Source organism: Lepidochelys kempii, chromosome 6 (assembly GCF_965140265.1).
Source record: "Lepidochelys kempii isolate rLepKem1 chromosome 6, rLepKem1.hap2, whole genome shotgun sequence".
Classification (NCBI taxonomy): Eukaryota; Metazoa; Chordata; order Testudines; family Cheloniidae; genus Lepidochelys; species Lepidochelys kempii.
The window spans coordinates 20,076,223-20,104,051 of record NC_133261.1 but is presented as its reverse complement, the minus strand read 5'-3'; the positions used below and the strand labels follow the sequence as shown (position 1 = coordinate 20,104,051).

General features: G+C 53.5%; 1 protein-coding gene across 3 annotated transcripts in view; it reads right to left on the bottom strand.

Annotated features, from left to right (window-relative positions):
• Positions 1-27,111, bottom strand: part of B4GALNT4 (beta-1,4-N-acetyl-galactosaminyltransferase 4) — a 125,354-nt gene extending 98,243 nt beyond the window's left edge. For 2 of the 3 annotated variants that reach the window (XR_012159301.1, XM_073347009.1), the window contains exon 1: positions 26,846-27,111. Coding sequence is in view for 1 of the 3 variants with exons in the window: in XM_073347009.1 (XP_073203110.1) it covers positions 26,846-26,996 (151 nt within the window). In the remaining 2 variants the exon portion in view is untranslated. Of the gene's footprint in view, positions 1-17,536; positions 17,622-26,845 lie in introns of those variants that run through there. The other variant, XM_073347010.1, reaches the window with a different exon arrangement.
• Positions 27,112-27,829: the final 718 nt, after the last annotated feature.

Genomic DNA, 27,829 nt, shown 5'->3' with positions numbered 1-27,829 from the left:
ACACATCAGCCACTTTGGTCACACGCCCAGACACACCTGGCCCACCTCTGCAACAGCAAAACCCACCATGGCCTTCCCAATCCCAAACTGGTGCCTGAGCCATCCTGGGTAGTCAGCTTCCACAGGGTGATCACTGCTCTCAGCCTGCACTGCCCCACCACAGGGTGCCACCATGGCTCCTTCCTGGTACTGAAGTTCCGTAGCCACTGCTGCTCACCCTAGGGCTGAAGGAAGACCCAGCTCCATAGGCCTGGGGTCACGGAGCAGACCCCAGAACCAGCCCTTCCACCAGGGAACTTCCGGCTCAATTCGCGCATGGGAGCCGGCTAGCCCAGGGGCATGGGGGGCATTCCAGCCACTGCTGGGCTCCGACTCTGGCTCCCGGCAAGGCCTGCTCCAATGCCCTGCTGCTCAAAAGCCCCACTGTAAACCTCTCGTGCCAAGCAAGGAGTCATGGTGGACCACAGCCTCCATTTAGAGAAAAGGCCAAGGAGTGGGCCCCTGGACTTGGGGAGGTTCCCGGGGGACTCTGGGAGCGTGACTTCTTCTACAGTTCCTGTGGCCTCCCCGAGGCCTTTCAAAATCTCCCAGAAGCCTTTGCTTCAGGGAGCGGTCTCAGGCCCATGGCATAGCCCAACAGAAGCTGGATGAGGGATGAAATTTGTACCCAGACACGACAGCTAACGAGCTGGTATTTACATCCCTGCTATCCCACTGGTTTAATTACCAAAACAGCTCAGCTCTGCAGCGTCAACACAGAGCTTGAGTCAGCAGCCAGACAAGACCGAGACAACAGCACTCAGAGAAGTGCGAACGTCCTCCATTCATCTTAATGGGCTGTTAAGTGATTATAATTAGGCTTTAAGATTAAGTGTCAATATTATAAAAGCTTTTCACTGCTGACGGTTGCGCTAGAAACAACCCGCTGAATTCGAGTATAGCTGGGAAATCTCCATCACGCCTCAGGAATCTTCATCCTCCTCCTCATTTAATAATTGCATTACAGGGGCACCAAGAGGCTCTGTCTGAGAGCAGGGCCCCACTGTGCAAAATGCGGTGTATACACATGAATAGCAATGGACGGTTCCTGCCCCAGAGAGCTTACAATGGTCACAGACAAGAGGGTGGGGGGGGGAGGGAGAGAAGAAGCACAGGGACTTGCCCAGGGCAGCCGGGAAGATCAGCGGCAGAGCCCAGAAACTCCTGAGTCCCAGTCGATTAGGAGTCAGTGCCCACTAGACCACACCGCCTCTGGTATTAAAACGAGAGCGGGGCCCATCAGAACAGAAGGACGACGCCCCAGTGATTCCTGTGGGCGGGTGGGGGTTTGGGATTCTCTCTGCGGGCCGACAGCCAGAGAGCTCTACGATGCCAAGAAGGCAACCGCACGCTCAGCCCTGCCACCTCTCTCTCGCTCCCCAGCCTGGGAGACATTCAAAGAGTGCGGCCGAGGTCTGAGGAGAGGCTTGTCTGGGTCTGGCAGGGAAACGGTTCCAGTCTGCCTCATTCCCACTGCCTCAGCAGGACAGCCCGTGCAGCCCAGACCGGCGCCCCGTTAGTGCCTCCAGGGACCAAGCCGGTTAAACAGAGGACGGGGCTGACGTGAATGGGGCTCTCCGCACGTACTGGAGGGAGGGGGACACATCGTCATTTGCCAGGCTGATCTTGCAGCAGGCACCCCAAGCGGAAAATATCCGCGCAGACCCAGGGAGCTGGGCGGAGTCCCCGGCAGGGCTAGGTAGGGTCTGCAGGTCAGTCACTGCTGTCTGCATGGATGGCACATCAACCAGCGCAGGACATTTAGCTCCCAAGCAGCCCCCCAGCTGGGAGGGAACCCCCTCTCCAGAGGGAGGAGGCGGCACGACTGAAAGTCCAAACTGGTACTCTCCAGAAGAGGAATGGAGAGAACAGGTTCAGTTCAGATGCTCCCCCCAGGCAAGGCAGTGTCTACGTGGCCGTTACTGCCTATTCCCTGCAAGCCTCTGCTCCAAGCACAGACAGCTAGTGCAGGGGAGGTCAGCCCCTAGCCAACAGCGTAAGAGAAGTCACCAAGGCCGGAAGCAGCACCTTGGAACATGCATGCTGTCTGACTCACATCCTCCCACGCCGCTAGCACAACAGGTACAAGCAGTGAGGCCTACTCATCTGATGTGAGCCCAGTGAGCACACTGCCAGTTCCAGCCTATCTCCATCATGGACTTGTACCCATCCCAGGGGAGAGGCAGAGTCCCGGTGCGCTTTATAACCCAGCAGCCAGAGTTAAGTCACCACTCCTCCCCGCCTCTCCCCACCGATCTCTCTTTACCTGCTAACTCCTGTATATTAAGGCAAGTACAGAGAAAGCGTTCTCATTTCAAGAAAGAAAGGTCAGCCAGCCATGCTCCTGGGCTGATCGCAGCTCTGGGAACCAGGAACACTGCCCCGTTCCGATCCCAGTGCTGACACCAACTCCCTCTGGTCTCATCTGCCCACGGAGCCGGATGCTCAGGAGGGCTAAGCCACCATAATCCCAGCTGAAGGCAGTGGGAGCTACAGGCCCTCAACTCCTCTGAAAGCCTTGGCCTTTCTGTACCCTTTGGCCAGCTTCACCTACACTAGCAATGGTGCAACGTTGATGGGCCTTTTCACTAGTGCGTCGCCTAGACCTGCTCAGATCAGGCTCTCTACCTCACCGGACCTCAGACCCCAGAGTGGGGTTGGACACCAGCGTGGCAAAGATGCCCGAGCCCTGTCTGCATTGCAGTTTCCACCACGGCTCCCATGGGCGGAGCTGCAGTAGTGGGCCCCAGGGAATTTTTGCCAGTGCCGACGCAGCCCTGGTACAGCCACGCTGAGTGGGCTTGGGCAAGTTACATTGGGCCTGCTTTTCAGAGATCCCAACGGCGTCCGCAGCCAATGGGAGTGCTGCACGCTCAGCACCTTCGAAGACCAGGCCCTTATTGCTCTGTGCCTAGTTCACCAGCCAAAAGGTGCTCACTCCTGGCACTGTTATGGCAAGGTCCTCATAGTGCATTACCAAAACCACTGCTGACACCAGAACCGGCGGAGGTGGTAAAATCCAATTCCCTTTTCACGATTTCTGCTGTTAACTCACTTCTGTCGTTTCTCTCAGGTGGAATGATGCCAATCAACCAAGTCCGTGTCAGTATTGGCTCTGGAGCTGCCATGTGAAAACCTTAGAGTTTAGAACTGAGCTAAGGTTGCATTTCTCAAACAAGGCACCCAAAGCCCTCTTCATTCTGCTTTGCGAAGATGCCTGCCTGCCATTCTCCCTCCTAGGCACTGAAAAATGCACCCCACGCAAACTCACTCCATACGTATGCATCTGTTGCCTCAGTGGCCCTTTCTCTGGTCAGGTCTGTGCTCTGGGTTCATAATCAGGGCGTAAGAAACTTGCATGGGGACCCCATCCTAACTGCTGCTGGTAGCAGCATTGTAGCATCCTTGATTGGACCAGAGCTATGCTGATTTACCCCAGCTGAGGATTTGGCCCTTCACATTAGAGACTTAGTTCTGGGTTTTATGATTTCCACGTGGCAGCTTGTAAAGGACCACGTGCAACCTGTAAGGGACAGTGAGCCTTCAGTGCCTTGCAAAATGAGGAGTGGTTTGGCAAGTCAGGAATTTGTGAGATATTTTCTGTGTATAAAGCAGCCCAGTTTTTACTGACCTACTGAGGTCATCAGAGATCTTTCTTTCCATTGCCTCAGTTCCTAACAGATTATGGCAGCGGCATTCTGATTTGTGGTCACTGATGAGGTGAGTCTCCTATTTTCTCAGGGCTTAGCAGCAGGGGCAGAGTTACGGTGATTAAGTGCTTTGTTTGAGAAGCCTTAACTCTGCCTTTCATGGATTTTTGATCTTTTTTTTTTAAAGCCTCAAAGGTTCTTGAAACAGAACGTGTGCTCAAGCCCCTGATTGGCACCTACAACCTCCACTGCCCTCTGAAGCATCTTGTGTCGGAGTTCACAATTTCACGTCCCAGTTTTCAGTGCTGCGATGTTCAGGTTTCAAATGCTGTAGGAAACCGGTTGAAAAAACACAACTGTTTCTACTTCCTTTTATTTTTAAGTTCCTAGAACCACTTCTGTTGGCCTTGGGTTTTGTAAAAGCTTCTTTAAAAAAAAAAATCTGAATTTTGGGGTAAATTCAAGTTGATGTTTTCTCTTTAAGAAGAATGTCAAAGACACAGAACATCCGCTTCCATTCCTCTCACTGTAAAACCCTTAACATTCCCCAGCACTGACTTTTCTTGTGCATCACACGCACACGTCCATCCGTCAACACCCGGACCCCATCATGGTCAATCTCATCACACATCCAGTCAAATTTCCTTCTGCATTGCTGCCGCATAGATAACCAGCACACAAACAGGGACGGCGCACCGCAGAGGCAATCCACTGAAATCTCACAGGCAGCGGCTAATTCCCATGCAACCCTTGCAAGGAGCAGTCAGAGAGCCTTGTCTGGACAGACATGGGGGAAGCGGAGCTGTTTGCACAGAATTATGTTAGTTTAAGGCTGGAAGGTTTGGGTGCATTGTCTCTCTCGAATGTATGGGTGCCACAGATGCCTTTCCCCTCCCTTCCACCACCATGCTCAACTTCAATGCAAAGGCTGTCAGTACGCTGGAATGTACTGTACGGTATGCTCTGGAAAAATGTCTCCCCGCCCCCCAAGCACTTCCAGATGTATGGAGACTATGCCTTATAAGTAGATTCTTCACTAATGAAAAACAACATTCCTTCCTCTCTCCTCACATCTGCCATCACCTACCCGAACGACTGCATCACACCAGCAAAAGACAAGGGCTACACACACAGGTTTCCTGGTTCTCACCCCAGCTCGGACACAGCCTCGTGTCAGCTTTCTGTGCTTGAGTTTCCCTAGCTCTAAAATGGAGATAAGCACTTCTCAACCTCGCAGGCATGCGGAGAGGAGGGTCGGGGAGTGTAAAGAGCTCTGATAGGACAGGTGCTGCTGAATGCCAAGCATTAATAGGACTGCAGAGGATAAGCAGCAATTATCACAATTAAACATATTTGTGCGCACACACACAATACATACCCATCTGCAATTATCACAATTAAACATATACATACATCTGCATGACATATATACACAGACGTGAATGTATACTGTATATTTATTCATATAGATAGAGTACGCATATATGTTTAATTGTGATAACTGCAGCTTATCCTGATGTTACAGACACCCACCCCTTCAAACATCACACCCAGCGTTTGCCCCAAAGCCACCATCCCCTCCCAGAAAACCTCAGAAATGTTCCTGCTTTTAAGTCACATTCCCTGGATTCCTCACTCTTTTAGAAGCAAGGAGCCTCCATAATAATAGAGTCCACCTGACATCTGAATCAGATCTTTGTGACATCAAAGCTAGCTGCCGTGGAAATGGTCTGCATGGCACAGAGAGGACTGTGACTACACAGACTTCGCTTTCACGCCGAGAGAGAGAGAGAGTACACACAATCCTCTCTGTGGACACACACAGGGAAGAGATAGCAGTCTGTGTGAAAGAAACAGAATGTACACTGGGGAAGCAGGATCACATCTGTTTCTGAAGTTTGCTGACAAGTGGCAGCTGCTCTGATTTTAAACTATGATTAAGCCCCTTCGTTTTCAGTTTAAACTGATTTTTACTGAAAAAAATCCTAGGTTTTACAAAAAGCATTAATCTTTTTTCCTCCTGATTCTCACCCTACTTTTGTATCATTCAAATACATAAAAATAACTTGTTTTATTAGGAAAATACATACATCTCATGCCGTGTATTGTATTACGATAATACATTAGTCTGTGTGCAAAGCTGCCTGTTGAAGTAAGGCTATGCATTAGTCTAGAAGATACATGCTACAAACAAACAGGCTTGCACACAAGCTCTGAAGTACGTGTGCATCTGAACGTACTGATCAATCTCATGCCCACCACATACACATTTCAAGCTGTTAGCAGATAACGGTTTAAAGATTTGACACACTAAAATGGGAAGAAAACAAATATCTTATCAGAATATGTATCAGAACATAAGGAAGTATTTGAAAGTTTAAAAAAAACAGGAGAAAAGTATGAAGTTGAATGTATGCGCTGCAAATGGTGTGGCATCAAAGTTCTAGGCTAATAGTTCTAAGTCTACATCAGTGAACTGTTTATTCAAATGAAAAGCTTTATTTGGGGATTGGAGATCTATTGTTTTCTTAAACTCAGAGGTCACATTGTGTTTTGAGTTCTGTTTTAGTTCTGCAGCAAGCCACACTGAATTCCATTCATCAAAGCATTAATCTACTGAATACTTTTTCCCCCGTCCTTCCATCCACCAAAATAACCCCCGATATTTACCCAGACAAATTATGAACAGTTTTTGCACCAATTTTCACCTGTTTTTGTTGCGGTGGTAATAAACACAGATACATTCCTGGGAAAAATAAAATAAAATGAAATGAAGGGCCCTAACTATGATGAAAGTTGTGAAGAAAGAGCCGCTGGCAGAAACTGTCAGATTTACAAAGCGAAGGGTGACTTTTTCATCCTGGCCCTTTCATGCGTATGGGGTGCGGCTGTAAAGCTCACTCCAGACCAAGGGCCTTATCCACGCTCAACTGGTTTCCTCATCCGTTTCCCTTGTGTTACTACACCTGGTGGGGCTGTTCAGGTGGGAAATTTGAGGAGGATGTGCGCGGGGGGTGGTGGGGAGAGAGTCTAGGCCCAGGCGAGCCGTCCGCCTCTTCTGACGCCTTGTCTAGACTTGTCCCCCGGTTCTAGCCATTGGAGAAGCCCCAACACAGACAAGCAAACCTACCATTTGCAATAGTGCCACCGCCCCCTGCTTGAACCCAGGGCACGTTCCGTCCATGCAGACGGCAGCTTTGCCGGCCTACAATAGCGGTTTGCACTGGGGCAGCGAGGCTGGCCACTAAGGGCTGCCAATCCCCAAAGGCCTGAGTCCCGGGCTGTCCTATCACTGGTGCTGATCTCTGCTGCTTCCCCCTCTCCTGCCAGCTGTGATGGCCACAGCAAGTAAGGGGCTGACAATAAATGGACTGCTCAGCAGATCTAATAGAGGTGCAGCCACTTTGGCCCAGGCCCCTTTAGGTGGCCCCTGGAGGCAGAAGGTTGTCTGACAAGGGTGAGGTCATGTTCGTCTTACACAAGCAGGAGGAATCCGAACAACTAACAAGGGCGTGTTTCTGGTTAATCTTCCCTCCACACTGGAGCTTGCCAATGCTGCATCCCGGGAACCGTCCTTCCGCCAAACAGGGACTCCAGCTGGTGCCCATCACCACCTTGACTTCTCTAGCAGCTCAGCATGTGTCAGGGACACGCAGGCCTCGCCTCTGTTGTTCACTTGTATGGAAATGGGTCCTGGCTCTGCTTGTTTCTTCTCTTGCTGTTCATTACTGATTCAATAAGAGCAGGTTTTAAGGAGGCTCGTAGGAGCCGTTTGTAACATGAATCCAGGTGACTGGACAGTTGCTCCGGTTCCAGCATCTCTGTTGCAGCCTTGCAGAGCTAAGGAGTAACATCTGGGCGGAAGAGGCTTTGGGAAATGACTGAGTGAGGAGACGTAGGGGATCAGATTCCAGAGGAGGCTGCCTGCCTTTCCCAGCAACGGGGGCTAAAGCCAAGTCGCGGGGCTGGATTCTGATCTCAGCTGCGGCCAGGTAAACTCGCTGGAATTACACCACATTTACATGAATAGAACGGAGATCAAAATCCAGCCTTATTAACGGGACACCTACAAGCGGCTTTTGACTTCTGGAAGCGATGGAAAAATCAGGGCCAAGAAGTTCAGAACTATGGCTTTGGTTAAAGGGCGCCTGTGTCAAACCTCCAGGCCCAGCTCTGGGCTCCAGCAGGACCCATGACCGGGCAAAGCGGCGACTCATCACTTTCTCACCCCAGCTCTGGGGCTGGCTTCACTGTAGAGCATCTTCCAGGTTGCTCTAAATAATACCTGGCCACCCAAGGGGCCATACCTGCAACCAGGAACAGACAGAGCATAGACACTAACCACTCCCCTTTCCCCAGGCCACTTGGCAGAAGTGGCAGGGATCTACAGCTGCTCCTCAGGCTCAATGCCACCTGGGGATTCCCCCCTGCAAGGAGAGTTGCCTGCTGCAGCACTGCAGGAAACATCCAGTGGAACCCAGGCAAGAAGCTGACGCCACAGTGGGAACCAGCCAATGGATCGGTCTCCTACCATCAATCCCAGATGGGGCTCCGAGCAGCGTTGGGGCTATCAACAACCTATGGCGATGCTTCACCCCCACAATGCCAGGGCTGAGAGTGACTTTAAAACACTTCTGCTGTTATTACTAAGCACCAGGCTTTGCTCTGGGCAAGACACAGGAGATGCACACCACCCCTGCCCTGGAGATCATCTGAAATGCTCCTGCCTCTTGCCAGGGGTGCAGGGAAATGTTTTCAAGCCTCAAGCAGCCAGATAACCTCAAGGTGAAATGGCCTGAGCCCTGCACAGCCCCATCAGCCCAGAGCGATGACACCACAGAACGTGACGTGGGGATGCTGCCCTGCTGCACCCCCAAACACACAAGCAATTAGAAAGCAATTCGCAAAAGCCCTGGGATTTATTGCCATGCTGAAAACGCTCCCAACCCCAGTACAGACATCGCCACCCCCTGCACCGGCGAGTGGGAAAAACACAGGCGAACACGCTCCCTTCCCCTCCCCCACTGGTGGATGGTGATCCCCATCTGTAGGCTGCAAAACTCTGCTTCAGACTCGGCCCCCAACCTTCACCAGACTGCCCCTCTCCCGCAGCCTCCACCCAGCACGCTCACTGTTCTGGCCATGTCTGCAGCCCCGGCCGAGCCTGTCCCGGCAACGCCTCGCCCACACGAACAGCTTCTCTGCCATCTGGCTGAGAACACGCTGGGAACCTGCCGGCAACAAATGAGGGCGATTTCAGCTCCTTGCTGCTGCGGATCTGAGCACGGGGGAGAAGAAACAAACCATACCAGAGAAAACAACTTTAAGGGTAGACAAGGGCCATAAATTACTGGAACCGGAGCACTGCAAATAAGGGTCTGCAGATGCCTTCCAGATTGCTGGGGAGCTCTCGGTGGACTAATGCGGGGCCCTTAGTCCCCAGCAGACACAGGGCGGGGAGCTCAGGACCATCGCACACACGCATGGGGCAGACACAGTGAGACATGAGGTGGGGAGGGGGGCAGGGCCAAGAGAGGGAAAGGCGGGGAGAGGAGCCCCGTCGATGCTAGCTCTGCTTGTCAGATTTCCCAGTCACAACTCCACCGGCAGTGGCAGGGGTGAGAGTCCACTAGCCTTTCAGCCAATTATCACCATAGCACCCAGACACCCCCGATCAGGGTTCCATTGTGCTAGGTGCTGTACAAATGCACAGTGAGCCCCTGCCCCAAAGAGTTCACAATGCAAGTAGATGAGACAGGGCCGGAGGGGAAACTGAGGCCCAGAGTGGGGAAGCGACTTGCCCAAAGAAACTCTGCAGGTCAATGGAAGGGACGGGAACAGACCCCGGGTCTCCTGATTCCCAATGCAGTACCCGATCCATTAGACAACGCTGCCGCCATGCGCAGAGCAGGTCTACACATGGGGGCTGATATGGACAGTGTTGTTATGGAAATGTCTCGCCCCAACAGAGATGGGAGCCCAGTGATAGCGAATACTGCAGATCACCACATAATAAGAGACAGCCCCTGCCCCGGAGAGCTTACAGGCGACAGACAAGAGAGGCAAAGGGTGGGAGAAAGGAACACCACACACAAGTGGAGCGATTGCTGGGCGACAGGCTCCATCCCCCGTCAGTCCCACTAGCGCTGCCCACTGGCAGAGCTACGCTGGAGCAACTGCAGCAGTGGGAGATCGCTAGAAAAACGCTGAGCAACTTGTCGGCCTCAGGTCCAGAGCTCAGCTCGTCAGGGTTTCCAGCCCTGGCCGAAAGCCCCTCTGCTTCCTTCTCCCGGCCCAGGACAGAGTATCGGGGGTGAACACGGGCCGCAGCAGACAATCTATGGCTCTCCAGTGGAGAGAGAGTCCAAATTAAACCCGATGAGAAGGGAAGTGCGGCAGGAAATTAACTGACACAAAACCCACATTTTACAGCTGCCAGGACTCTGAGGAGACTATGGGGCCATGGAACTATGACCTGCTCTCCAGCCCCCTGGGCAGCATGCACAGACCTCTGTGCAGTGGGGGTTGGTGGTCTAGAGATTCACTGCCCTTCCTGCCCCTGGTCCTGAGCCCTCTCCTGTAATTTCCTGAGTCCCTGGGACTGACTGAGCCGTCGCATTGTCTCTTTTGGAGAGATGGTGAGACCCAGCCATTCCCCTCACCCCCAAAAAGGTGCTGAGTCCCAGCCAGCTCTGCCCATCCTTTCCAGCTCCAGCTTGCTTGCCCAGACAGGCCTTAGAGGAATGACACTGATGCTCACTTAGCAGCGTACAGAGAGCACACACCTGGAGACACCAGCACCGGCCCAGTGCGTTCCCTGTGCCAGAGGGGTGCTGGCTAGAGAACAGGGGCTGACAGGCCCCCTTTCCACCAGCTTAGGATTCCTCAGCCAATCCTTCATCTAAGGGGTTTCTAGAGCACACATCAACACAGTATCTCTGCACCAGAGCTGGAATGGGGTGTGCATACACACAGCCTGCAGCATGACAGAGCTGTGCCCCATTTTCATGGCCACACAATCCCTGAATCTGACACTCCCCCACACCAGTTCACTGCATTCCCAGCCCTACTCTGCAATACACCCCCATACCGGAGTGACCCCCCTCAGCCCCGGCTAGCATGCCCTCAAATCCCCGACTTGTCCAAGGAGATGAGCAGCCATGTTCTGCAAGATCCACAGGTCCAAGGGACACAAGGCAGGATCCTCCTAGTGCAGAGGTAGGCAAACTACAGTCCACAGGCCACATCCAGCCCACGGGACCATCCTGCCTGGCCCTTGAGCTCCGGGCTGGGGAGGCGAGCCCCCAGCCCCGCCCCTGCTGTCCCCCCTCCCATGGCAGCGTGACTGCGAGCTCCTGCCACTCTGAGCAGCATGGTAAGGGGGCAGCGGCACACGCATGCAGTGGCAGTGGAGGGAGTTGGGTAGGGAGTCCCGGGGGGCAGTCAGAGGACAGGGAGCTGTCAAGGTTTCTTCCCCACTCTGAACTCTAGGGTACAGATGAGGGGACCTGCATGAAAACCCCCTAAGCTTATTTTTACCAGCTTAGGTTAAAACTTCCCCAAGGTACAAACTATTTTACCTTTTGCTCTTGGACTTTATTGCTGCCACCACCAAGTGTCTAACAAATACATATAACAGGGAAAGAGCCCACTTGGAAACATCTTTCCCCCCCACAAAATCCTCCCAAACCCTACACCCCGTTTCCTGGGGAAGGCTTGATAAAAATCCTCACCAATTTGCATAGGTGACCACAGACCCAAACCCTTGGATCTCAAGAACAATGAAAAAGCAATCAGGTTCTTAAAAGAAGAATTTTAATTGAAGAAAAAAGTAAAAGAATCACCTCTGTAAGATCAGGATGGTAGATACCTTACAGGGTAATCAGATTCAAAACAGAGAATCCTTCTAGGCAAAACCTTAAGTTACAAAAAGACACAAAAACAGGAATATCCATTCCATTCAGCACAGCTTATTTTATCAACCATTTAAACAAACAGAATCTAACGCATATCTAGCTAGATTGCTTATTAAGTTCTAAGACTCCATTCCTGTTCTGTTAGCAGCCAAAGCATCACACAGACAGAAAGCCTTTGTTTCTCCCTCGCCCCAGCTTTTGAAAGTATCTTGTCTCCTCACTGGTCATTTTGGTCAGGTAACAGCGAGGTTATCTTAGCTTCTTAACCCTTTACAGGTGAAAGGGTTTTTCCTCTGGCCAGGAGGGATTTAAAGGTGTTTACCCTTCCCTTTATATTTATGACAGAAGAGGTTGGATGGGTCAGAAGTTCTGGGGCAGGGCAGTCAGGGGTGTTGGATAGGGCGTTGGAGTCCCGGGGGGCCTGTCAGGGAGTGGGGGTCTGAATAGGGGCTGGGGGGGCAGTCAGGGGACCGGGGAAGGGATGGATGGGTTGTGGGTTCTGAGGGGGGCAGTCAGGGGGAGGGTGCGGAGAAGGGGCGGGGGCCAGGCTCTTTGGGGAGGCACAGCCTTCCCTACCCAGCCCTCCATACAATTTCACAGTCCAATGTAGCCCTCGGGCCAAAAAGTTTGCCCACCCCATCCTAGTGGAACTCTCTAGGGCTGGTCAGCAAGCACAGAGCCTGCTTCAGCTGTATCCAGGCAGATACCTTGGTTTGTCATGCACATCTCTCATGTTTGTTAAGGTTCAGGAGCGGATTTGCTGTTCTCTAGCACGGATCTTGGTTTACTGCACCCCATGTCCCTCACCCAGCTCTGTCAATACACCCCAGTCCTGCCCTCAGCACCCCCCTCCCACTATTCCGGACCTGCCCTCCCAGCTCTGCCAAATGCACCCTAGTCCTGCCCTCAGCCCCAACTCACAACTCTTCCAGCCCCACTGCTGGCACTGATTTGAAGCCAGAGCTCAGGAGAAGCCAGAATTACGTGTCTATGGAGTGGGCACGGGGCTTTTACTAGAGAGGCAGATTGGGGTAGGGGATTAAGTACAAGTACAAATTGGAAGGTCACTTGCATGGCAGAGGATACTGCAGCACCCCCTTATGCTCAGCAACAGGACTCCCAGAAATCTGATCCCACCCAGGCATCCCCCTTTCTGCAGCCCTGTAGCAAGGATAGCCACGGACACCCTGGACTAGCAGCGGCTGGCCTAGCATGCTCAGCGTTAGAAACAGCTGGACCCAGAGGGTCAAATCACAGCAGGCTCGATATCGCTCTTCGTCACCTGTGCAAGGCCGAGGAAGGGAATCCGGGGAGTTTATGCCATGGGGACTTGCAGAGATATTAAAAGCCAAGGGCCCACCTGCACTGCATGAACATCAAATAATAAATAGTCCTGCACTCTTGGGTGATGCTTTTCAGGAGGCTCTGTTAGCAAATCAGAGATGGAGCAGCACGATTATCCCCATTTGACAGTGCGGGGAGAGAGAGAGAGGCCCAGGAAGGAGGAAGTGGTCGGAGACCCCACAGGTGATCTGTGGCAGATCTGAGAACTGAACCCTACCTAGCTCCCCGTTCAGTCCCCTTGGCATGGCACTGCAGAACCCCTTCACTTTCCAGAGCAGCAGCTGTGTGCCCTGGAGTCAGAACTTCACTCCCCTTCCAGTATTGTATTGCATGGTGGCCGGTTACTGTGGGCCACCCCAGAGCTGACTGCCTGTTAGTGGGGCTGTGCATACATGCAGGGGAGCACTTCCAGTAGAGCTCTGCAGGCGAGTTAGGGCTGCGCGTCTGCTCTCCGAATGCCACCCGGGCTGTCCCCAAGCATGGCTGGTTGCTGGAGCACCCCAGAGGAGCCTGGCATCTGCCCTGGCCCAGGCCTCTCTAATCAGATCAGGGTCTTTCTATGGGGCCTGGAGTGAGCAATCCCATCGCTCCCCAGGCTGCCGCAGAGCGGATGAGGGCAGGGCTCCTGTGTGGCACAGGCACGGCAGGGGGTCTGAAGCTGTCCAGGGTGTGTGCAAGGGGAGAGGGGTGGGGGAGAGCTAGCTCTGGGGAGTTAGACGGGACAGCCCCTCCCTTCGCTATCAGAGAAGGTCACTGACGCTTCCATGCCAAGCTTTCCTCAGGTCCCCACCAAGGGCTGCCATGGAGCCCGGCTGAGCTTTAGCTGGGAGCACAGCTGCTTGCCTGCTGCCAGCTTCAACGTGCTTTAATGCATTTAGCAGATAGAGAGGAGTGGGGCAAGACCCCCATGCCGCTAGCACCCCACGTGCCCGCCTTCCAGCGAGCTCGAGGCAGTGCTAGCCCTGCCCAGGGACTCTCAGACAGGCACACGCAGCCCAAAGCTCCTGCTCCCTTGCATGGGGATGCGGATAATGCCAGGGAGCAAGGGCAACAGCCAGGGAGCACGGCGTGGCAGGATCAGCCCATCTAGGAACTGACCAGGGATGCAGCAGAGCCCAATGCAGCATGCTTCTCCCGTTGGCCCAGAGCACAGGATCGTCCAGGATGGTGTCTTCCCAAACAAAAAGGCTCCCAGAGTCCATGCCCAGCGTGCAGCCACCTTGGCACCACTGCTGGGAGCGCTCTGTCCCGAGCGCTCGGCCAGCATGTGTATACCCGATACTATGGTCCCCGCTTGATCAGCGGGGGGCACTGCTTCAGGCTTGGCTGCATCAAGACCCACTCCTGGGCAACTGACCTGCCGCAGAGCGGAGTGGGGCTCTCCCCTTTATCCCACTGCATCTGCAGAGGCCTTTGCCAGTCCCATCCCCCCTTCCTGAGAGAAGAGATCAGCCACCCAGAATTGGGAGCCTTAAAACCTTTACTCCTGTCAGTGGTGGGGCTGGGCTCCCCTGCTGTTAAGCCAAGCACACGCCACTGCTTAAACCATGGTTTGAGACATTTGCAGCCCCAGCTAAGTGCTAGAATATACAGGATTTGAGCCAGCCCCAGGGCTCTGATCCAACAAAATAGCTAGAATTTAACAGGACAGTGGGCTCCAGTACTGCCAGGGATACAGAAAGGATGTGACGGAATGCACCCTGGTATTCACACCCTACAGCCCCTGAAATAACCCTTGTACAAAATATGGCTGGTAAGGTATCCTCTGAACACTAAGAACTCGCTGGTTGAGAATATCCTGGTGGAATACAGGGAGCAATCTTATATGTAAAGTGATGAATTCTCCCTGAATAATGCTCTTGGCCCATGTTCAAACTCACCGAGTCCCAATTAGGCAGAACTGGTCAAGCAGGTCTTAAACAAAGGGATGTGTGTTTACCTCCATTTGCCTATACGCTGTAAACAGAGCCCTCAGACAGCAAGAGAGAGAAGACAAAGAAAAATCTCCATTTCAGGATACACAGGTGAAAAACGGCATGACCCTCCTTCCTCCATGTCTCCTTGCTCTGGGCTGGAAAGAACTTTAACGAGGGATCACTCTCAGGAAAATGCTTTTCAAAGGGTGACAGAGCTATAAAAATATGGGGCAACCTGCCAAGTGCTCTCTCTCCCTTTCGACCGCTCTGTCTTTCACCTAAGACGACAAAAGAAACAGCCGCCGGACCTTGGGAGCAGAACCTGGCCTGAGAGTTTGGTCAGCAATGTACTAAGTACCTGTGGTAAGAACTTCACTTTGAACCAAGTCTAGTCTGTTAAAACATTTCCTGGTACTAAATTTATCTTTATTTTAATCCAGCCTTGTGGTTAAACTGAGCTTTGTGGTAACTCCATTTAAAAGAAGCAAACTGTTGTATATTGTTCCCTGACAGGGACAATGAACCTAAAATATCTGAACTGTCCAGGGGGTGGGGGGAGGACACAACACAGAACATACATTGTTTGAGGGGGGTGATTCAGGACTGGGAGTGTGTTGGGGTCACCCTGGAAGTAGTAACCCAGGCTGGTGGGAGCCAGAGTGTGGCTGGTGTTTGCTGGCAGGCTGCTGGGCCAGGGCTGTGACTACACACAGACACTCAAGGTGGGACCTGCAGGCTCACTGTAAGGAGCTTAGGTTTGGAGCTACGGCATTAAGGTGTTGTGAGGCACTCTAGGGGTGATACAGCCTCTCTCTGGTCTGGATTGCACCCAGAATGTCATAAGGGTTAAAGGGTATAAATGGCACCCCTAGAGGCAGTGCAGTCCCCCTTGCTCCAGGGCCAAGACCCCTTTGTCTCCCCACACCTGGTGCTATCCTGCAGTGTCACACACAGCATTGCTTCTGGGAAAGGACCTCATGGAATTAAAGCAGCAACAGAACATACAGGTGCTGCTGGGAACCAAACCGAACCCACTAAGGTTGTATCTAGGATAGGAAGATTCTCCCTGAACAGTGAAGGGGTAGACAACATACGGTTCGGGGGTTTTGACTCCTGGCCAAATCCACCTTCACAGGAGTCAAGGGAAGAAATGGACAGTTACTGGCGCATTAGCGCAGGGTAAAATGGTCATCTCCAGGGATCCCCACTCCAACCTGGGATTAGCTTTTGCGGAGCTGGGGAGGCATTTCCTGCTATAACCTAGGTGGATAAGCACATTGGACTTGGGGGATGGGACGGGACCAAGTGCCCCTTGCTCCGGCACACTGCCTGAAAAATGGTCCATCGGGGTCATAGGGTCCATTGCCCAGGGCAGGGGAGAAGGATGCCTCTGTGACATGCTGTCAGTCACAGCCGTTACATGCTCACCTGTGGAGAGAGCATTCTGGGGGGACTAATCCCACTGACAGAACAGAGACACGGAGCTGGGGGCCCAGGTAGTGCTGCTGAGAAGCTGGCTTTGGGCGGGGGAACAGTGCAGCCACATAGGCTGGTAGATTATAAACCAGGACTGCTGCTGCCTTTAAACCAGTTTTGATTTAAACAGATTCAACGGCTCCTGAACACACCTGTGCGATCAGGAGCAGCATCAGCACAGCTCAGAGCATACTGCGGCCAGAGAGCCCAGGCGAGAAAGTGGGTAGAAGGCAGCCTTCAATAAGGACCCCTTTCCACACTGCTCTGGCCCCGAATATCCCACTCCTGGGCCGCTTCTGCGATAAGCAGAGGGCTCCAGCACTCAGAGCCGCCAATCCAGCCCCTTTCTCCAGCCCTCCGTTCACTTTACAAGAGTGCAACTAAAGCCGCACAGAGGCAAGGCCACTGCTCAGGTTCACTGGCCAGAAGCAGAGACTGGCAGCCTTCCCCAGCATGGGCGCTACGCTGTCAGGGATACCTTACAGCGGCCTCGCTAGCTCCCATGCAACCCGTGCCACCGCTTGGGAAAGAGAAGCTGCCATGTGATTACCTTGTAACCCACGGCTCCCAAGCAGGGTCCAGAGACAGCAGCTTAACAAATCCCAGCACCCTTCTCTTTCCCAGCAGCTGTGAGGAAAGTGGGCTTCTCACTGGCACACTGCCCCACTACCATCCCAGCAGAGCCGCCTCCTCCTCCTCCTCCACTACTGCACAGCATCCTCGGGTCAGCAAGGGCCGAGGTGGTTTTCCAAGTCTTGCTTCCAGCCACCTCTCCTGCCATGCGCCAACGTCCTTATGTGAGGGGGCCAATCCCCACGAGCAAATTCTTTCCTTCCCCACCACCTGCCTGTCCTGCGTCCCACGGTCAATGGATTTCAGTGAAGTTCAAAGGGACCCCAAAGTTCCCCCCCCCCCTCCAGGGACCCCATTTAGACTTCACCGCCTGCCCTCAAACACACGTGCCCGCCCCCTTGCCGCCACTCTGCTGCCCAGGGTTGGAATATCACTACTGCAACAGCAAGTTCATTCAACCTGCTCTTTAAATCTCCTGACAAATAAACCTGTCGTGTGCTCGGCTCCTACAGAGCCAGCTCACCTCCCTCAGCACGACGCCTGCCAGGGAAGTCTCTGGTGGGCCCAGAGCTCCCATCTCCCATTATGAATCATTTCATTTTTTTTTAATTGTATTTTTTACCTGGCGCGCTAACGTTTCTGCCCCATTGACTCGGAGCGGTTTCCAGCCGGGAGAACACCGTAATGGCCTCATTATTTCAGCTGAGGAATCTGTGTGTTAAATTAGGCAGAGAAGGGTAATTATCTACTTGTAGATGATAAGAAAGGGATTTATTTTATCAGGAACATAATGTCTTTCTGGTTCGGAGCCAGCTCCCCAACCCAAGCAGCCCCTGAACACGCCAGTCCAGGCTGCACCGTATCGCTGCTGGAGGGGGTGGGCGCCAGGCGGAGCGCACAGGTACACATGTACCCCCCAGCCACCAGGCATGACAACTTTGGCCTAGCACAGGGACGCCGGGTTGCTACCCAGAGGTGCCAGATCCCCAGCTGGAACCACCTGCCATGGGCCCATTTGCGGCCCATTTGCCACTGTTAGCACAGACTTTCGCGTGGAGCGTCTGGGAAGGGATTAGGCGGCCAGCAGGAGATACACATGCCCAAACCCTCAGCCTGCAGAAAGGGCATCTGCTTACAGCCCGTTAATTTAACATCCGCTGCCAGCCGATCTGGGATGGGGAGAGCAGCAGGCGCAGTCTAGAGTCTGAAGCCCAGCAGATTTGTTCCCCAATGCCCAGAGACCTGCTTTTGCCTATGCATTTATGGAGGGGGGGGGGGTTTGCAGGCTTCAGCAGGGGAGCTCCCTGCTGTTCCTGCCCAAGACGGCTCACGGCCTAAGCAGGGGAAGGGGCAGATTAACTGACTGTCTCCCCTCACTGCTTCCATGACATGAGCTTTCTCCTCTGTGCACTACCCACAGCAGGGTGCCCACCCGCAGCCCCGCGCCCTTCCTCCAGCCGCCCAGGAAGCCCTCACGCCACCGTACCTCATTTCTTCCTCACAACAGCACTCGCCAACCCTTCCCATAGCCCCCCGCATGACGGCACGCCCACCCCGGCAACCAACCTCCAGCCCCGCATGACGGCACGCCCACCCCGGCGACCCTTCCCCCACCCCCTGCCACAGCATGCCCACCCCGGCAACCTTTCCCAAAGCCCCACCCCCTCACGATGGCACGCCCACCCCGGCAACCCCTCATGACAGCACACCCACCCCAGCAACCTGCCCCCTGCCCCCACGATAGCACGCCCACCCCGGCAACTCACCCACAGCCCCACACGATGGCACGCCCACCTCCAGCCCCCGCGACGGCACGCCCCTCCCAGCAACCCTTCCCACAGTCCTCCGTGACGGCACACCCATCCCAGCAACCGGCCCCCGGGATAGCACGCCCAGCCCAGGCTCCTGCCCTAACCACCGAGCCCCCACAACAGCACATCCACCCAGAGCTCTCGGGATGGCATGGACATACCCCCACAACCAGCCCCAGCCCCCCTGTGATGGCACACCCACCTGCCTGCAGGTCTGCCAGTCACAGCCCCACACAGGGAGGTTTTCCAGAGATCCCAATGGGGGGAAATGCCTATGGCAAGTGGCCTGGGGCAGGCCAGCAAAGCTCTCTGCTCAAGGAGACAACTATTGCAGGCAGGGTCGAATGAGGCAGCGAACAGTCTCTGACTCAAAGAGCCACCCCAACATTGTAGGTTCCACAACACCCCCTTCCTATTCTGAGTGCAGAACACTCCCTCCCACACTCAGAGAGGGCACCCCACCCCCAGTTAGAGCCAGATTGTCCATCACGCCGCACCCCCAGCCAGACCCAGGTTTCCAGCAGCTCTCCGCTCTCACTTCGGCACCTAACCACAGCCCAGGTTTCAGCCCTCAGCAGCTGCCACTGTGACACTCACAGGCAGGTTTTCAAAAGAGGTCACACCCAAGGGGCTTTTGAAAACTGGCCCTTAGAGCCCCTTTCATCTGGGATGAAAGCAGAAGAACTCTGGAGTCAGCAGATTCCTCCCCCTACTGCTAAGCAGCCTCTGTCTAGCTGGCATTAGCCTCAGCTTGCCTACTGCCCCCCACAGCTCTCTCTCCAAGGGCTTTCCGCAGCACCTGTCACGGCAAGATCTAAGTGCTGGGAAGCAGCCTTTTCACATTGTGGAAGCTGATGTGCCACACCCAACCGCAGACACCAGGAGTCAATGAGACATTCTGGGGGAGCACCAAGAACAACTCACCGGAGTCTCACCTTACAGAGCTCTCCCCACCTCAACAAGCCAGAAGCAGCCTCTGAGGTCATCAATCCCATGAAGTTGGAGGCCGAAATGCTGGGCACTGGGACAGAGGCGCCTCTACACCGGGGTAGTCAAGAGGTAAACCACTGGCCAAATCCAGAAAGCTAGACACTTTTGAACGGATCCTGAAATCTTTTTATTTACTAATATCATTATTGTTGTTTTTTAAATTACTTTCTTCTCTGGAATCTGGACCTTGACAATGCCTGGGCCAAGAAATTTGGACCTCGACACAAAAGAATTGACTACCCCTGCTCTACACAGAGAGCTGTATAAGACCAGACGAGACTTATGTGGCAGCCAACTAACTCTCCCTCCCGCCCCCTCTGCTTCCAGCCTATTAACACTAAATTAAATGGATGTCAGATCTGGAGATCTTCCCCTTCGCTGCTCTAGTCAGCTGACTACCGATCTGTCTGCTAGGCAGAGCATAGGACTCAGCTATGTGGTTGGTGCACCAGATGGTCTTCAGAATCTTTCCCCAGAGCTAGAGGTCAGGGGAAGGTTACTTCTTCCTCCTCTGTGCAGATTCCTTGGGCCCTACACAAGGTCAGCAACAGATGAAGGCACAGGAGAGCCCAGCAGCCTAGGATGTGCACTGAGGAGCAGGCTGCATTCCACCTGATCGCAACCGTCTCCTGCTTCCTCACTGCAGGACAGAGGCATCTGCTGAACTTCATGACAGAGCACACACCAGAGCAGGATGCTGGGGCACCCAAAGCGGTCTTTCAGCAGCCTCAGCTTGCTGTGGCATTTAAGCCTCCAGCTGCTCCACAAAGCCTAGGAGGCAGAAGGGAAGTAGAATCTCAATCACTGGAAATACCCACAGGGCTACATGGCTGCCTGTCTATGCAGAGTATTTACAGGGCACTTAACACTGTAGCACAGACGTTTGTCCTAGCACAAAGCCCAACCCCTAAAGAACCCTGAGCTTGCTGCCTCAAATGCGGCCACTTGGAGTAGATTTTTAATCAGACTGTTTGGTTTGACCTGACCCTTTTCTCTCTCTTCCTCCTTTGGCGTCTGCTCTGGCATGGCAGCTCACCCAACAGGCCTGAAATCACTGCAGCATAGGCTTATTCAGATGTCACACAGCAGGGAGTTCCACAGGTAGGCAACTCCCACCCTCCCAGCCCTAATGCCCATGCTGCCAGCTCCCAGAAACCTCACCCTGGGTCTGCACAGCTCCAGCTGCCCTGCTAGGAGCTGCTGTCTGTGGGTCACACAGTCAGGAGGGTGGTCTCTCACAGCTCAGCCACAGCCCATGGTCGCATGTGGGACCCAAAAGCAAACAGGCAGCCAGTGCAGAGCATGGGGGAAGATGTTCTCTCGCCGTCTGTCATTCAACGGGTGGGCTGCCATGGTTTGCGCTGTTCGGCGCTCCTGTGTAGCCTTGCTTGTCAATCACACAGAGGGAGTTACAGTGATGAACATGCGCATGGTGGTAACTAGATCTCTGACAGTTCCCACGTCCCATCTCACCTTCCCTGCCATGATACGCCGCCGGCTCCTAGACAGTGGCTGGAACAAACTGCCAGACAGGAGTACCACTCATTGCTGCCACCACAGCCCGGTCTTGGGTTGCAGTGACGTCTGTGCTATTAACGGCCGTGTCTATGCTGTAACAGTCACCTGGCACACAGCCACAGCGCAACAGCGTCTTAGACACATGGGTGTATGCTCCGGAACCTCCCCCTGCCCCAGCCCTTCCGTGCACTACCTACAACAGACCCTGTCCTCCATGGAGAGGCGCCATCTCCAAACAAGGGTCAGGTGTTGCTCCTTCCCAAACCAGTTTGAACAAGAGTTGGTTGGGCCCAAATCAAGACAAAAAATCCTTCTCTTTTCAAAGCAAAAAACACACTCCCCGCTACCTCCATCCCCATCTATACATTGAAGCTTGGAAGAATGTAGTTTCCAATGTGTGCTTAGGAAACAGTTTTGGATACAGTTTATCCCAGTAGCCAGAGCTGGTTAGAAAACAGCTTAGAGAAAGCCATGTTTTGAAATCATTTTCAAATCTCTCTCCCCCTCTCCCTGGAGAGAGCAGAACTCCTGTATTTAAACAGCAAGGCCTTGGGGGCAGTCTCTTACTGTGTGTTTGTACAGCACCTGGCACACCGGGGGCCTGAACTTGCCTGGGGCCTCTGGTCACCACTGCACTGCAACAGGATGAAGCCATAGAACAGAACAAGGCGATAGCACAAATGGGAGAGACAAGAGAGACTAGGACAAGCGCCATGCCAGATTCTGCTCTCACATCCACCTTCCCAGCCACTCCACGGGCCTTTCCTTACCTGCTGCATCAAACATGAATGCCTTCCCCTCCCCGACACACATTCAGATCCCTCTCTTCCCGCATATCCCCACACCCTCCTGTTTGCTCAGTTGACTCCATCAGCCTCACCCCCTTTTCATTTCCTTCCCCCACTGCCTCCCAGCCCTCTGCTCCTCCAAACCCACATCACTCTATTCTTCTACAAGGCCTCCATCAATTAAAAAAACAGAAGTCAAGAATATATGAAGAATCCTAAAATTACTCCTTCTGGGTCCCTCCCCACAGTCTGTTTTCTACATCTCAAGCTACATAGGGCACAGATGCCTGGACAGCTGTTCACCGTACAGTGCAGGGCATCAATACGTAATATCTGGGGCAGGGCTGTGATCTCCAGGTAAGCAGCAGGTGTTCTGTCAAGCCACCTTATGGCCTCCTTCAAACTCTCCTTTGCCATGATGCCTGCTAAAAACTTGACAGTGCTTAGACAGCTGGTGTGCTGAATGACAGCATCTCATTATGGTCTTGTGCTGTCTGTGCCGACCTGCTCTTGTCTTATAGTTCAATTATAAGCGCTGTGGGGCAGGGACTGTGTTTGTACAGCATCTAACACACTGGGGTCCTGGCCCATGACTGGAGCACTCCTAGGTGCTCCTGCAATACAAATAGCTAATAAGTGTGGATGACAGACCGACACCATTATAGAGATGGGGCCAGATTCACTGCCCCACCCCACTGGCTGTCACTTACACTAGGGCAGGCTAGGTGTAAAGTTTTAGACTCAGATCAGTGGCTAACACAGAGAATTCCTAACCTTGCTGAGGCCTCTCAGTGCTACCATAATATAAATGTTAAATAATACTCTTATTCTGATCTGGTGGCATTTTACACTCCCTTCACACTAGTCTCGATGACAACACAAAGTGCTGGGTATGTGTGAATCAGCACGGGTGCAACTTAAACTCACTGATCCTGGTCTTTACTTCATGCAGTTACAAGCAGCTCATTAGTTAAGGCTCAGCTCCTCAGGCTGGTCCTGGTACCATCACCTTTGAGCTCTGATTTTTCAGAGTTTGTTCAGCTGCATTGTGACAGCAGGGTTTTCTGCTGGGAGCCAGAGCGTGGCAATGCATTTCCTCACTGCTCCGGGTAACACTAGAAATAAATAGCCACATTCTATTTGGGGTTTGGGGATTTTGGGGAGTGTGTCCCAGATGGCATGTCAAAGGTTGCGTGCGCAAGGGAGGGGCAGTCATAGAAAAGACCAGACCCACATCCTCTTCGGCAGATATCGGGAATAGCCCAATCAGTCTGACCAATTGTTTCCAGAACACACCACCTCGGCTGGACAGGCAGGGCATTCTGAGCCTGCGGGGAGACCGATGCTATAGCACGATCTCCGAACTTCCTCCGGTCACACTGATGGGTGGGCACTTGGTTAAATTTAGGCTTCAAATGTTGCTAACCCACTATTAATATTTTCCACTGCTGATCACCAAACCCCGCCCCTGCAGCTAGTTAGCATGCTTACCCAGGACGGCAGGAACAATCTGCCACAGTCTTACAGCCCGCGCACTGCACAGGCTGAGGCTGCAAGGTCTGAGCAGACAACTAGTCAAACCTTCTTTGAACTGGGTCAATAGTTTAGGCAGTGGCTAGACTCTTGAGGTTAGGCTTACATGACAGGTTGTTTTTTAGTGGGACAGCAGCTGAGAAGGCAGCTCACTTAAAAGAAAACTAACAGGTGTTTAATACACAAGCAAAGGAGTTTCATTTCCTGCTTTGTCACATTAGCTGTATCTTGACTTTCCTGTTTTTGCAGCATGGATAGGATATCACAGTGGATTGAAACATTGTCTTCCCTCATTCAAGAGGGAAGGAAATGTTTAGACCCACTCTTTAAAGCTATTGGTTTTAGTGGTTAAAAGCCATTTAACTCAAACATGTAACAAACAGCGCGGATAAAAGTTCTTTGTGAAAGAGTGAGTCATCTCCCACTCAGACTTCAGCCTGCATCTCCAACCCTGCAAACACTTGATATGTAGCTTTACTCTCATAAGTAGTCCCAGCGAAGACAACAGGACTATTCCAATGAGGAGCATTACATACGTATTCTGTTGGATTGGGGGCCTACATTATCCCACTCTAGCTCTCCAGAAACCATAGGTGCTGGAACTAGGGCTACAGGGGTGCTGCAGCACTCCCTAGCTTCAAGTGGTATCCATTCTATCCAGGGTTTACAGTTTGGGTAAATGGCTCTCAGCACCCCCACTATACAAATTGTTCCAGGGCCCCTGCCAGAAACCACAGATAAGTCAAGTCTCAGTGGCCTTTACTTGCTTCTCACTCACGTTGGCACTAATATGGAGTAACTTCCCTGACACCAATGAAGTTATATTCAGTTTACACTGGTGTAAGTGAGAGTAGAATCAAACCTGATTTTGCCATTCGGAAGAGTCTTTGAAACCATAAGCATGGAGCAGAAAAGGCACAAGCAAGAACTGGTTTACCCCTTTGCAGTTCTCTTTTTAAAGAAGAGAACAATTATTTTTAAATGGTCCGCATTCTCATAATAAGGGCACGGGATACAAATGAAAGTTAAGTGGAAATAGAAACATGAAAATCCCTGCTGATGTTCCCCCTCCCAAAGATTTCCAGAAGCCATGAGAATAACTTTCCAGTACTAGACCCATCACAACGCAGTGAATGAGAACAACAACATATCCTTCTACAGCACGGCTTCTCCACATGGGGGTCACAAACAGATGTCCAGGGAGCATAACCCCACTCCCCTGAGAGGGAGGGGATCCCAGCTAGATGGAAGAGGGTCCTGGTATGGAAGAAGAAAAGGAGTACTTGTGGCACCTTAGAGACTAACCAATTTATTTGAGCATGAGCTTTCGTGAGCTACAGCTCACTTCATTGGATGCATACCGTGGAAACTGCAGCAGACTTTATATACTCTGTGTGTATATAAAGTCTGCTGCAATTTCCACGGTATGCATCCGATGAAGTGAGCTGTAGCTCACGAAAGCTCATGCTCAAATAAATTGGTTAGTCTCTAAGGTGCCACAAGTCCTCCTTTTCTTTTTGCGAATACAGACTAACACGGCTGTTACTCTGAAACCTGTCGGTATGGAAGAAGTGTTTGTGGTATGGAAGAGTTTGAGAGCCCCGCTGTTCTGAGGCCTGGAAAGTGTACTCCCCAAATAACTGGTTTTATCTAAGCAGCCCCAGGTGTTGGGATATGCCTATTAAATCAGGCTACCTTTCCACCCAGTTTTTCCTGCCCTTCTCCCTTCCTGCCTGGTGTGCTGCATCACAGGACTTTACAGCTTAGCCAATAGGAAGTGCCAAACAAGCTAAACAAAGAGCACCAGCCCATAGACTTACCAAAAACCCCTCCTTCACGGGAGCCAAGCCACCTCCAGCACCCCTCAGACTGCTGGCATGAAGGACTAACAGTCTCCAGACACCGCCAACAGGGCTCTGGACAGCTCAGCCATCGGCCCGGTTAGTTTGGTTTGTAAGTGATCTCTAGCATCTCAGAATTCTCTCTCTGATCCACACACTGGAGCTCTGTGCCCTGGACTCAGGAGCCATTATCTAGCTCTGCTCTAAAGAGGAATTGAATTGCTGCTAAAAACACTTCGCTGCCAAGACTAAAGACATGGAGAGTTTGGACAGCTTATTGGCAATGCAGCCAAGTGTCTGACCTGAGCTTTGCAACCCAGCCAGCCTGGGGGAAGAGTGTTCTGTACATGCATCTCTAATGTAACCGACAGTGCCCAATTCTTCCTGGCTCTTGCCAAAGGGAGCTATTCCAGTGATGGAGACACTTTCATCAGCTTCAGAGGCTCAGGGCTGCCTCTCTCCCACAGCCCTTCTTGGAGCACTCCTTGGATGTAATAAAGGCTCATTATTTCAGAAGATCTCAATCAGGATAGATAGTAAAACAGCAAATATCACAATGCCAAGATATAAATCCATGCTACACCCACACCTTGAATAGTGCGTGCAGTTCTGATCGCCCCATCTCAGAAAAGATATATTAGAATTTGACAAAGTAAGGAGAAGGGCAACAAAAATGATCAGGGTCTGGAACAGCTTCATATGAGGAGAGATTAAAAAGACAGACAGTTCAGTTTAGAAAAGAGATGATTAAGGGGGACATAGTCTATAAAACCATTAACTGTATGGAGAAAGCGCATAAGGAAGCATTATTTACCCCTTCACATAACACAAGAACCAAGGGTCACCCAATGAAATGAATAGGCAGCAGGTTTAAAATTAACCAGAGGAAGTATTTCTTCACAAACTGCAGTGCCAACCTGTGGAACTTTTTGCCAGGGGATGTTGTGAAGACCAAAACGACAAAAACAGGGTTCAAACAGAATTAGATAAGTTTGTGGAGGAAGCATCCCAGCAGCGGCTATTAGCCAGCATGCGCAGGGATGCAGCACCACGCTCTGAGCATCCCTAAGCCTCTGACTGCCAGAAGCTGGGAATGGGCGAGAGGCGATGGATGGATCATTTGATGATGACCTGCTCTGTTCACTCCCTCTGGGGCACCTGGCACTGGCCACTGCTGGAAGGCAGGATACTGGGCTAGATGGACCATCGGTCTGACCCAGCAGGGCCAGGAGTCCTGGCTAGACCAAACTCCACCCTAAGAGAACCCACACGAGGGCGGAAGGGGGGGCGCTTCCTTTTGGCCTTACAAAGGGGGTTGCCTCCGCCAAGTACGGAGGGGGGCGCAGGCGACACCGGCAGCCCCGGAGGGCCTGCAGCAGGACCTTGGCGGCGCTCGCCAGCCCCTGCCCGGCTGTGGAAGGGGGCAGGAGGGGCGCGGGGCCCCCCTTACCTCGGCCGTAGGCGAAGTGCAGGCGCAGCGCCTTGCCCTGGCGCCCCAGGCTGATGTGCAGGTAGGTGAACCACGCGGCCAGGGTGAGCAGCACCAGCAGCAGCAGCAGCTTGAACTGCTTGCGGATCTTCTTCACCGGGAACCACAGCATCCTGGAGGCCGCATTACCGGCCCGGAGCACGGCACCGTCCCCGCCGGGCGGGGCTAGACGCCAGGCGGGAGCAGCGCCCCGGGGCTGGGGCACGCGTCGGGCAGCGCCGGCGAGCGCAGGGCGGGCAGCGGCCCCCGGACCGGGCGGCGGCGGCGGCAGCAGCAGCGGCGGCGGCCGCCCCCGGAGCGGGGGTCCCGGCCGGCCGGCCCCGTCGCCCCCTTCCCCGGCCGAGCCCCCCGCCGGAGGGACAAAGGCATCCAGGCAGCCCCGCGCTCCCTCCCCGCCCGGATCCACTCGGCGGCGGGAGGCGGGCAGAGGGGACGAGGCCGCTCAGCCCGTGCCGCGCTGCCCCAGCCCGCACGGCAGCGCCATGGAGCGGGGAGCTCACACGGCGCCCAGGCGGCGGCGGCAGCGGCGGCTCCCTCCTCCTCCCCCCGCCCGGTGCATTGCGCGCCGCCCGCCGCCCCGCTCCGCTCCGCGATGAAGGGAGGCAGCCCGCAGCTCTCGGCCCGCAGACCAGCCCCCGCCGCGCTGGACGCTTCGGCCGCCGCCGCCGCGGCACCGTCCCCCCGCAACCCGCCGCTCGCCCGCCCGCCGAGCAGCCGCCGCCGCCGCGCTGCCACCGCTACCGAGCCTGAACTGGGGCGAGCGGATCGACAGCCGCCCCTGGCCCAATCGGAGCCCGGCGCTCCCTCAGACAGCCAATCGCCCGCCTCCGGAGGCGGGGCCCGAGCCAGGTTAGGCTGCGCGCGGCTTTTCATCTCCACGCCAACGTGCAAACATCCACCTGGTGAGTGGGACAGGCGGGTGCGGCCACTGCCCCGGCGGAGGGG